Source organism: Pseudorasbora parva, chromosome 4 (genome assembly GCF_024679245.1).
Source record: "Pseudorasbora parva isolate DD20220531a chromosome 4, ASM2467924v1, whole genome shotgun sequence".
Taxonomy (NCBI): Eukaryota; Metazoa; Chordata; class Actinopteri; order Cypriniformes; family Gobionidae; genus Pseudorasbora; species Pseudorasbora parva.
This window is the reverse complement of record NC_090175.1, coordinates 36,476,162-36,488,908: the sequence shown is the minus strand read 5'-3', so window position 1 is coordinate 36,488,908 and position 12,747 is coordinate 36,476,162. Positions and strand designations below refer to the sequence as shown.

General features: G+C 36.4%; 1 protein-coding gene across 1 annotated transcript; it reads right to left on the bottom strand.

Moving 5' to 3' along the window:
- Nucleotides 1–1,919: 1,919 nt before the first annotated feature.
- On the bottom strand, nucleotides 1,920–7,252 carry sfrp2 (secreted frizzled-related protein 2). The gene is made up of 3 exons (XM_067442745.1): nucleotides 6,718–7,252; nucleotides 6,553–6,633; nucleotides 1,920–5,794 (listed from the first exon to the last, which is right to left on the bottom strand). The coding sequence occupies exons 1-3, from the start codon at nucleotides 7,211–7,213 to the stop codon at nucleotides 5,487–5,489; spliced, it is 885 nt and encodes a 294-aa protein (XP_067298846.1). The 5' UTR covers nucleotides 7,214–7,252; the 3' UTR covers nucleotides 1,920–5,486.
- Between the last annotated feature and the right edge of the window lie 5,495 nt (nucleotides 7,253–12,747).

Below are 12,747 nucleotides of genomic sequence, written 5' to 3'. Positions count from 1 at the left end.
CGTGTGTGTCAATAGATATACTGGAGCCACAGCATGTCTGTCTCCTAGCGGTCAAAACAACAATGCCAACACCGATAAACAATACATCGTACAGTAACTACAGAACCAACTCAAATATAAATCAGAACCTTATCATTATGATTATTGTTAGCCTAATAAATATAATTGTATTATTATTTATAGGCCTATTTATTAATATTTTAAATGTATGTTTTTGTATTTTAAGGTTTTTATATTAGGCCTATATAGTTTTAGTAATTTTGTTTATTAGTTTTTTATATTTATCTTTAATATGTATTTATATTTATTTTAGTATTTTAATAATACGTCAATTTCAGTTTGTTTTAGGCTATTTCAGTTAATTGACAGGGCAACATTTTTCATTTTTGTTTAAGTTTTTAAGCTTATAAGCTTCTCCAATACATTGAATACATTGACTTTACACTTTGATCAAAAGCAATGGTGTGGTGGTTAAACTCATAGGTTAAACTGATGACTATGGGTGCGTCTCAGAGAGCTCCCTTGTTCACTAGTCAGGGCACTGATCAAGGAGTTAATGCTCTGACTACTGAACTAGGGAGCTGACTGAGACACACATAAACTTAATAAAACAAATATGAGCAGTTTGTGTCTTGTAAAATCTGTTTCCTTGGTAAATTGACACTATTTTTCGTATCAAAGTAGTCTAGCAGAGCAAGTAGCCTATGCGTATAGAAAATGTCAGCCACTAGATGGCATGGTATGTTTGAAGTGTACAACAGCCCACAGTCTAGTCTAGGGCAGACGAGTCCAATTTTTTTTTTTTTTTTTTTTTGCGGTATGGGTGCGTCTCAATCAGCTCCCTAGTTCAGTTGTCAGGGCACTGATCAGGGAGTCAGCCCAATAACTTATGTCCTGATCAGTGCCCTGACTAGTGAACTAGGGAGCCGAATGAGACGTAGGGCCTGTCTAGGGCAGACAAGTCCAAAACCAGGAACTGTGGGGAAAAGTTGCGTAAATTACTGCCACCTTTGGTCATCCCCGGAATGCCATTTAAAAAAAAAAAAAAAAAAAAATATATATATATATATATATATATATATATATATATATATATATATATATATATATATATATATATATATATATATATATATTTCTATCTTTTATATATATATATATATATATATATATATATATATATATATATATTGCAATTTAACGATAATTAATATATATATAATATATATTATATATATTTTATATATATATATATATATATATATATATATATATATATATATATATATATATATATATATATTAATTATCGTTAAATTGCAATATATATATATATATATATATATATATATATATATATATATATATATATATATATATATATATATTTTTTTTTTTTTTTAATTGTATTTATTATTTTACTGTTGGAACGGGGATATAATGCAACAATTAGTTTTGGCCCAGGACTGAAAAATGATGGTCTCTGCCCTAGCAGTTTTCAAAATTGTTATTTTTTAAAGTAAAATTACTAATAATTAAACGGTTTACATGTTACGCTAACACACATAACACTTATATTTGACATTATTACTGTTTCATTATCCTTTCTAAAGACCACAATCATGATTATTTTATACTGTTGACAACCCTAGTTTTAACAGTAAGCTGAAAAAAAGTCATATTTACTTATGAAGCATTTCTGAATTCAGTGCCATCACTAGGGGTCACTAAAGACCACAAATACCTGCAACTACTGAAGTTCTGTTTTAAAGTATGTTTGTGGTCTTGCTAGTGTATTAGCAGTAAACGTTTAATCTAAAGTCAAACAATCGTCTTATGCATAATGTTACAAACACTTTAGGTATAAAAACAACACGTGCGATTTTCTTTTCTTACATTTATTTGCTCTTATTTTGTATTGTTTGACGGCTGAAGAAAAAAATGATACAAATCATCAAATATCAAATTACATTACATGACGGTGGGTGTTAATAAATGCACTTAACACTAATGAAATGACAATATATTGCTACTGAGACGAACAAATAAAATGCTACAGGTGTTGAAAATATGTACAAACATAAAAACCTGTATATTTACAGAGTATGACACAAGTTTGGGATATTACCACCATGAGAAGATTTTACTTACCAACATCTGTACATAAAGTACAATTGAATCAACATTGCTCTAAATGAGCACTGAGACTGAGAGAAAAGCATGTCTCTGTGGTTTTATCAACATGTGACTCTAATACTGGGTATTCATAAGTCAAAACAAGATAGCAAACTGTGAGCATAACAAGAAAAAAGACATACAGTACAACATTATTAATATAACTGACAGAGAAAAAATAATAAACCAAAATGTATATAAATTGTTGATTAAAATTCAAAAGGCGTAACATAGGAACAGTGCAGTATTTAGGCTCAAGTAGGAAGGAGACAAAAACACTGGGCTAAAGAAATAATGCATTTTTTGGCCTTCTCATAACTGTCTGGGGAGAAATGAGAACATTCACATTAACATACATGATCATGCTTCAGAGACTAGCAATCACATGGGATATTTTTAAACTTTGAGAATAGAGCCAGCTATCTCATTGTGCTCATAAAAGGACTGATAGCAAAACTAACTGTTGGCCGATTCCATGTAGTCCATGCTAAAAAAAAAAGTTTATTTAACCATATTTGAGGGAAACATGAACTACACCCAACACAATTGCTTGGTATATGATTATACTACTGGCTTATGGCCTTTAAATCTTCAGACCTACTATTTTAACATCTCACATACATTACATATTTCTAATGAATGTGTTCGGTCATTCTTAGTAATTTCAGTGAGGACAATTATCGCATTCTGTGGATTTTAACGTATAGTTGCAACAAAGGTTATCATAATGATTTTCAATAGGGTTCTTGTCTAGGCTTTGTGCTGGCTGGTCAAAGTCTTCCACATCTGACTCAGTAAATCAATTATAATATGGACATTTCTTTGTGCAAAGGGGTATTGTTATTTAGAAACAGAAAAAGACCCTGCCCATGCCGCTGAAACAATGCTGGAAGCACACATTAGTCTGGAATATCACCGAATTGTATAACATTACTTGGATAGTTCATCCAAAAATTAAAATTCTGTCAAGATTTTTCTTTTCCTTCTTTTCCGTCACTCTATTTCAAGTCTATTACAACTCTGATGCTTCAAAAAGTTGATAAATGCATCGTAAAAAATAAATCCATATGAATCAAATGGTAAATTCCAAGTCTTCTGAAGAGACAATCGCATCATGATGAACATATTTAAAGGTACAGTATGTAACATTGATAGCTAGTGGTTGAAAGGGGTACTGCAGTCACACAACAGGAACCAGATAGATGGATTTAGATGGATGCTGATGCTTTTTAGGTTGGGTAGAATCTGCAATTTCTGACCTAGTTTTTTTGCTGGCTTCCGTGGCTATAATACGCTGTGTTTTCCTTCAAATGGCACTGGGAGTTGAAATCCTATATGGGTAAATTGGCAATGGGCTCACACAGACCAAAACAAAAACAGACATTCCGAAACGGAATACACGTTTCAAAGTAGAACAACTGGCTGTAGGATTGTTTTTCAGAGAAACAATGTGAACGTAGCATGTTTTTCCTAATTCTCTGCAAACATTTTTATGGTATTTTTGTGCTTTAGTTCAGCCAATAAATTACATGCATCTTTAATTTAGTCTTTCTTCACATAAAAACAGTGATTAATGCACTAGCATAGAGCTAATCAAATGGTAAACAAAACCCAGAGTTGTGTTCTTGCGTGACAAGCAAGTTCTGTTGAGCTTCCAAGTTTACCATATTTGTTGAGTTCTATACATGTGCTTTTGATCAATGTTTATATGTGAAAAAGCCTAAATTAAATCCATTTGCAAGATTAAACCACTCAATTCATATGGATTACTTTTACAATATCTTCATGAACTTTTTGAAGCATCAAAATCTTGGTTGAATGGACTTTCAATGGAGGTTCAACAATCTGTCAGGTTTCATGAAAAAAAATATCTTCATTTGGGGTTTGAAGAACAAAAGTCATGGACATGTATTTGGAACGACATAAGTGGTTTTTGGGTTTTTTGGGCTGCAACAACAACTTTTAAATGACAATATCCTGGCCGGACTACTGTTGTCAGTGATATAAGTATTTGAAATTAACATGATTTCTCAATGTCTAGTGACATATCAGGGCCATTTTATTAATAATTGAAATACATTTCTTACATACAGTTCCTTTAAAGGGGTACTTCAGCGCTGGGAAGATGAATCTGTATTTAAACTGGGTCATCAATGTAGTAGAAATGTGAAATTATTTTTGAATTTGGTGCTTTCTAGACTGAGAAAAGACAGAAAAATGTATTTTTGTCTCATGGGGATGAAAGACTACAATTCCCAGAATGTTTCGCTGCCCTGTGTGAGGCCATTCCCAAAGCCACCGCTACTGGATTACTGTGACTGAGTTGGAGAAACGACAATACAATTAAATACTGAACGGGTCCATTCAATATAATGAGTGAGTCACCGCGTGAGTATCACAGCACTGAGCACTAACTGCAGGAGTGAGATAAATTAACTGATGTGCTCTCGTGATGAGAGCTGAGATAATCGCGACTACACTCGCGGCATACATTCACAACGCAAGTTCAGTCTGGCCTGATTCAGTTCATGCCTTTGCAAGCTTAACTTTCATAGAAATTAATTTGAGAAGTTAAAAGACTTACATTGCTCACCATAGCTCCGTTTAAATGAGTGCCTGTAGCTGCGAGCTGAGCTCTGAGTGATCTCCCATTCCCCATGCGCGGGTTCAAAACATGTGGAAATGGCTCCCTCTGCTGGCTGTAGTCTTTAGCCTTTGGCCAAACATTCCTCCTATGATGGAAATATCGTCAATTTGCATCATAGGAGGAATTTTTCCAGAAATAAAATGCATAAATCTCTTTTCTCAGGGGGATATGAGGGGGGAAAGCACAATCATTTGAATTTACTTCAGGGTTTCTACTGATACAAAGCCATTTGTTAATCGCTGTAGTAACAAGTAAAAGTGGGTTTCCACATACTTTTGCCCATATAATGTAGCATCTCATTCTTCTAAGCCAATTCTAAAATAATAACTTTGAAATTTGAGTCTAGAAGATATAAAACATCTCTATAGAAAATTGTTCTGCAAATGAGTATTGTGGATAGTAAATATGACAGGTAAAGTAAAAAGTCATGAGGAGAAATGAAAAGTTGGAACTGTGCTGAATATGCAAGGTACTTTTTGACAGTTAAATCTGAAAGCTCCACCACCCTTAATCCTGAGATCTGAATGGAGAGTTCTCAAAATGGCATTGGGAAAGAAGACATTGGCATTTTGAATGAACCTTTGCATCTATAAAGTGTGACTGTTACAGGTCTTCATTGTCAAGATTTTTCTATTTTCTCTTGTGCTCTGATCAGTGGACAATCCTAGCACTGAAGTTTGCGAATACTGCGAGAAATTCTCTTGAACTCCCGCTGACCCTTCTGCCAGCGCTTCAGTGACGTGATGACTAAATGTCCGTCCATCTTCTGGCCCATCACCAGATAAGCAGCATTGATGTCATTCATTTCGTCGCACACACACTGAAGACCATCTTTCAGCCAAAGCACTGTCTTCCTGAAGTCACGCTCAGTGACGCCACCATTCAGCTTGTAGATAGTCTTGCTCTTGGTTTCTGGAATGATCTTGGTGTCGCCATTCATGTAGGAGATCTCCTTGACTTTGATCTTTAAGGCTATTGAGTAAATAGGATTTAAGGTTGAGAGCAATGGATATAAACAACAGATAAAATACAGGGTAAACTAAATCTATATAAAAGTTCCTCAATGATTCTTTGCAGATCATTTTCACTCTATAGTCTGCTGAAGAGTAAGATGGCTGAGAGTCCATCTCAGGGAAAAACAGTCAACCAGTCTATGCTGGTTTAAGCAGGTTTTTTACATTATAGTTTCTTCAAGTTAGTGTATTCAGGCTCTTTAAAGCAACAGATGGCTTTCAAAAGAACAAGAAAACAAAATGTCCCTTGTGGAATTTAAAGGGATTGTTAATGCTAGATCCCCCAAAAATGAAAATACTGTTATGATTTACTCCCGTATGCATTTCGGTCTTCTGTGGAACACAAAAGAAGGTATTCTGAAAAACAGGCAGTTTTTTTCTTCTTCCTCATAAAATTAAGTCGCATCCAGTGTTGTTTTGGTGCATCGTGCTACTTTCATTGTATGGGGAAAAAGAGTTGAAATATTATACAAAATATCTTCTTTTGTGTTCTGCAGATTTTTGTATTTAAAGTAATAGAGGTTTGGACATGAGAGTGAGTAAATGATCTTCATTTTTTTGGGTGAACCGTGCCTTTAAAGGTCATCCTATGGCTTAAGGCTGTATAAACCCATTTTGGAAAAACAAGGAACATATATTTTTTAGAGAGTTAAGAAGAGATAAAACTACATTAATTTAGATGCTTAAAGCAAACATAAACATATTCTGTAGCCTTACCAAAGTCATTTTTGCACAGGCTGTCCACAATTTCATTGTCATTCTCAGGCTTTTCTTTGCAGGCATCACAAACCTTTGGAACTGGGTAAAAAAAAAAAGATAAATTTCACAATGAAGCTACAGGGTGAACTTGCATCTAAAATGTGAATTAATTAACTTTCCTACCTTCCTTGGTAACTGGCACTAAAGCATCTACACCAGCAGGTGGTATGCACAGGTCATTATCCAGAGGGAAGCGACTGCAGTCCAGCATGTCCGGCCAAGGAAACCCAAAAGCGGCCATCACTGGAGCGCAGCCGCTCTTAACGCTCTCACACAGCGACCTGCACGGCTGAATCGGCTCATCCAGATCATCCAGACACACCGGAGCGAACAGAGAGCAGAGAAACTTCTTGGTGTCCGGATGACACTGTTTCTGCACCAGAGGGGTCCAGGAGGAAGCCTGTTGCAAAACTTCGTTCATGGTTTCGTGTCCGAGCAGGTTAGGCAGACGCATGTCCGTGTACTCGATGTCATGGCACAGGAGCAGATTTGCAGGTATGGGTTTGCAGTTGCTCTTTTTCTGAAAGAGCTCGGGCTGATCGAAGGCGTATAATCCGTGAAGCGCATCCAGATATCCAGGCACGGTAAGCGTAACCAGCAGTGCCAGATACGCGCGCATCTTTACTTCAGTCGTGCGAAGACACAACACACGTCTAACGAGGAGTTATGGATAACTGAATTCACTTCTCTGCCAACCTGTTCTCGTAGGAACGTCTGGGCGGAGCGAGAGAAGGCACTCAGAGATGTCTACAGTTTTTGCGCATATATAGCATGGGTTTGATTTCACAACCTATTTAGTTGCACAGCGAGACAGCGCTATTTCTGAATGTTCTTTGTACGTTCAAAAACCGCCCAAATACCCTTAAATAAATACACACACACACACACACACACACACACACACACACACACACACACACACACACACACACACACACACACACACACACACACACACACACACACACACACACACACACACACACACACAAAATCTATCTATCTATCTATCTATCTATCTATCTATCTATCTATCTATCTATCTATCTATCTATCTATCTATCTATCTATATATATATTAGGCCTACTTTTCAGATATAGGCCATACAAGTAAGCCTATAGGCTATGTACTTGGCTTATGCTGACCAGTTTACTTAAAAGTTTTTGGCATATAGCCTACTATTAACTTTTTGATTGATCTGACTATACCAAAGTAAAGTATTCTAAAGAGGGCTAGATGTAAAACAGAAACGGGCTTAAAAATTCCCTTAACCATATAGTTGCAAATTTCAATACAAAACTTGAGAGAATAACTTTAGTAGCCTAAAAAGTAGTAGCTGTACTTAAGGTTAAAGGGTCATGAAACCCCAAAACACTTTTTTTGAGATGTAAACAGATATGTATAGGCTGCACATCATTGAAAACACTAAGGGTACTCATTAATGGTATGCATATGTGAAAATAGTTATTTTTGCATTTTTCAGAGCGATTTCTGTCTTCCGGTTTGAAAAGTTTAGTCGGAGCAACGTCACAAATGCTGACGTCGGCACGGCCTTTTCGGCCCAAGTATGGGCAGCTGGGCACATGCTGACGTCGACCGCTCTGAGCAATTCTCGATATATATTCATGACATAAAGCTCATTCAGTCCAATCCCTGCGCTGTAGTATGCATACAAGATAATTTAGTTAATATGCATGAGACAGTCACTTCTGTCAGGCTCGTCTTCCATCATTATTGTAGAGATATGGTGGGGAAGTTTTGGAAGCAGCGTGCGGAAAAGTCACGGAGGAAAGCTAGGCGTTGTGCTGATACGAAGTAACGTAAAGGGCGCCGAGCGAGCTGTAACCGGCGCCGTCTGTGGAAGCCTTTGCTACAAAGGCTCGGTAAAGTAAAATTCACCTGAGGAATCGCACGCCGAACCTGCAAGCGTTGACTATCTATGTCAGGAGTGCAAAATAACCAATCTGTAATCTGTAGGCTAATGAACAAAAGCCACGTCCTCTCCGTTTTATTTGTCGTCACAGCCATGCACTAAACCGCATGTGTTCGGGCTCTTAGTGAAACAGTGTGATGCATATTTGGACAAATATAGATTTAGCTGCCGAGTGATAGACAGCGCGGATCGTCACGGCAATGCGCGGTCGAGACTAGCCTCAAACCTCTTCGCTTTTACCCCGATCTAGAATTACACATCTCTTATCACATCGCATGTTGGGTGGTTCACGTTCTCTTATCAAGTCGGCGCGTTGTTCATCTTGCCAAACAGCGTGCATATTTGGACAAATATAGTTTTATCACGTTTGCAAAATATTTCGTCATGCAGAATAACATTTATTTTCATTTCTCACTGAATTATGCTGGTTTGAACTTTGAAGAGCTGAATGATTTGCGATCTCTGCTGCACGCCATGGCACTCATAGCTCTCTCATTCGCTGTACTCATCCCTCATTTAATCTCTCTGTGGTAAACAATGCCAACGTGAACCAAGAACATGTCTCAGAACCGCTCAGCACCTACTGACAGACACTCCCCTATTTATGCAAACATTCCCTCTTTCCACACAATACCATCCCACCTTTTCACAGTCGACCACTCCCCTTTTAACAAGCTTTTTCAAATCGAAGGTGTGAAAAAACACCGCTGCAGCAGGGGGGTTTCATGACCCTTTAACTACACTGTAAAAATAAATAAAAAAAATGGCACAGCCTGAAATTTTTAAGTACAATCGACTTGGATGTTTAAGTTATTTCAACTTAGATTATATTAAACTGACTTTAAAAAATGAGCTGCATTTTGTATAACTCATAAACAAAAGTTTAACATCTCTTAACTAATTTTGATGAGTTAAATCAATGTAAAAAACATGTTGTCATAACTTATTGAACAAATAATTTTTTACAGTGTACTGTTAAACTTTAAACTGTTTACTGTTTAAACTAAAAAGCATTTAACAGTATACTTTTATAATTGAAAAAGTGCCAATTTACTCCCAAGAAGCATTGGATTACTGACTGTAATAGCACAGTTACAAGCATACTTACATTGATTTTAGTATACTTTACTATGATTATCTCATGATTTTTGTCTTTAGAAAGGAGAATAAAACAATATGGTGTGTCATTTTTGTTAAATTAACGGTAAACATATTTAATTATAGTAGCTTTATTTTAAATTTAGGTTAACTTTGACAGCCCTACGAATAACACATTTTTACCCTAAACTTTACTTATTTTTATACTTCTAGGTAACACTAAAAAAATATTACAGAAGGTTTATTTTTTCTTTTCTTTGCAGCAATGCCATAGAAACACAATTTTGTGTTCCCCAAAGAACCTTTCAGTGAACAGTTCATGGAATGGAACCAGATGCCAATACATACCTAAGATAACGTTTTAAACAATGAATGCAGATTGTTCGGATTTACATAGAATTATCTAAATGACTTGATGATGATGCGGAGGAGGATTGTGATGATAAAGCACTTGCACAGTCATATTACTATGACAATATTTTATATGAAAATATGTAAGATATCCGTTCTCTTTTTTTTTTCAAGTGATCTCTTGATTTATGAGTTGCTCTAAGGCTTTCATTCGGTAAATGCATAATTCACTTTGGTGAATAATGCTGTGGTCTTTACCCTTTTCACACTCTCGGTCATCTGTCATCATTAAGGCACAATATGAGAAGTTCATAAGTTTATACAATATGGCTAACATTTGTCATCTATATGTGTGTGCATGTGTGGGAAGTGAGAATGAGAATGATGGAGAAAATGAGAGGGAGAGCGAGCGAGAGAAGAGAGAGAGAGAGCTGTTGAGTGAAACCGAACTCCTGCAATAGATCTGGTTCCAGCATCATTCATCACTCTGTACGGTCCAGTTTTAAGCCACTGAGTGGGTCACACAAACAAACCCTTTCTCATCTAAAGACAGCCTCCCAACCCTTCTAGAGTTAAGGGAAGCTTACGATTGACAGCGACAAATCTGAACCACAACATTCATTAAGTGAAGACAAAGTTGCAATCGTTTTTTTTTAGTGGAAAAAATTATATCAATCCAAAAATCTTTTTAATCCTTTTTAAGAGTATATAAAGAACCTTTTGCGGGTCAATGGATGGTTAAGGTTCTTCATGGAACCATAGATGCCAATAAAAAAACTTTATTCTTAAGAGTGTATTGTAATGGCATGGGTGTATGTTACTTTACGACCCATGTTTGGGGTTTCCCCGAGCTTTGCATTGTGAAGTGAATGACGGAGGCCAATAGGCTATATGCTTCGCCATTCTGTTCTGGTTTGAGCTTTTTCTTTAAAGATAATTTTTAAAGGCAAATGTGTCATGTGGATCATTGACAACAGACTATAGGTTACAGTATGTGAAGTTTTTGTGTCTTTTTTGTCACCAGGTTTACTGGGTTTCTCCTGAAGTCCTGATGGAGAAATTCCCCTAAGGCTTAAAGGTCATAGGTTCAGAGGCCCCCATTAAATACAGGTTAGCTGCTGGGGTTTCCCATCTTTGGGATCCTGCTGGGAAGAAGTAGTCTGTTAAAGGCTTGTTTCTAGCTGTAAAGTGATAGCCCTTGGTCTCTATGACGATAAGACACATTTTGCTCTCTAGGAGATCTGCGTCCTCCGTTTGCCCTTTTGTTGAGTTTGTGTATGTGTCAATATTCGTCTGTCTAGCCAGAGTGGAGGGGTTACTAATATTGATTAGATACCAGATGGTGTCTTCTAAAGTTTGCATCAATCAGAGTCTCATTTCATGGGTATTACAGACAATGGATTTTTTTTTCTTCAGCTGCTGAACAGTTTAACATCAACTGCTTTAACTTAAACCGTGTCAGACAGTCAGCCTGAAGCTAGAATATACATTAATGTTTGTCATGAAAGACTTTGAATGTTGGTTTGACAAAGACATGTTTCAAAGTTTTTTGGAAAAAAGGTTTAAAAGGCTCGAAGTGCCTCATAATGTTCCAAACCTGTATGACTTCTGTCTTCTGTAGAAGATAATTAGCATATTTTGAGTTGGGTATTTTGAGCGTTTTCTAGTTTATAGTTGTTTTGGCCATACAATAAAACTTGATGGTCACCAAAATCGTTTTTCAGCATTCTTCAAAATATCTTATTTTTGTGTTCTGCAGAAGGAATGCTAAGAAAAAAAAAATCCAAATAAATCCGTCTCTTCCGTGATACCCTGAAATTTTGAATATTCCAATCTAATATGATTTCTGACCTGTAGGGTTGCCAGAATAATAATCTTACACGGTGTGTTAATAGGCCAGAGGAGAACTGGCACCCCGACTGAGTCTGGTTTCTCCCAAGGTTTATTTTTCTCCATCACGCCCTGATGGAGTTTTGGTTCCTTGCCACTGTCGCCTTTGGCTTGGCTTGCTCAGTTGGGGACACTAAAAATATGATTAAAGTTATTCAACTTATTATACAAATAAAATGTATGAATTAGGTCTTATTTAATTCTATAAACTTAAATACTGATCTGCCAACATTGTTGCTATATGATAAATTAAAATAAGCTGATAACATCACTGTTTTCTCCAGTACGACTGTACAGCCAAATCTAATTTTGTCGCAATATTATCCTGTTTGACACTGTGAAGCTGCTTTGACACAATCGTGATTGTAAAAGCGCTATATAAATAAAGTTGATTGATTGATTGATTAAAAAACTATATTAACCACCCTAAACTATTTAAAAGTTCCCAGACTACAATGCATGTTTAAACTGTTTTAACTTGCACTGACATATCTTTAAATATGTCAAATGCCTATGTCAAAGGCCTAATCCTGACTTAACCTAAGCCCTGTCTGTGAAACCATGCCTATGCTTAACGAGCCCAATCTCACGGAAATGTGTATAAATAGTACGAGTGTGCAATCTCGTGGAATGTATACGCCAAAATGAGTTTTGCCGTGCATATGGTACGCGGTTTTTCGCGTGCATATGATACGCACTTTATGGCAGATTATATGTACGAAACACCCACCCCACCACACCACCCTAATCCTACCCAAGAATGTGTCATATGCATGCCATAAAGTGCGTATCATAACGCACGCAAAAAACTGCATAGCATATGCACGCCAAAACTCATTTTGGCATATCCATTTCATGAGATTTCACACTCGTACTATTG

Bases quoted from the DNA above. Each gene is read 5' to 3' on its own strand.
- sfrp2 (XM_067442745.1), bottom strand. From the start codon at position 7,213: ATGCGCGCGTATCTGGCACTGCTGGTTACGCTTACCGTGCCTGGATAT. The intron at 6,634-6,717 runs GTAGGAAAGTTA...TTTTTTACCCAG, and splicing joins AGTGCCAGTTACCAAGGAAG to TTCCAAAGGTTTGTGATGCC. The intron at 5,795-6,552 runs GTAAGGCTACAG...TTTACTCAATAG, and splicing joins CCTGTGCAAAAATGACTTTG to CCTTAAAGATCAAAGTCAAG.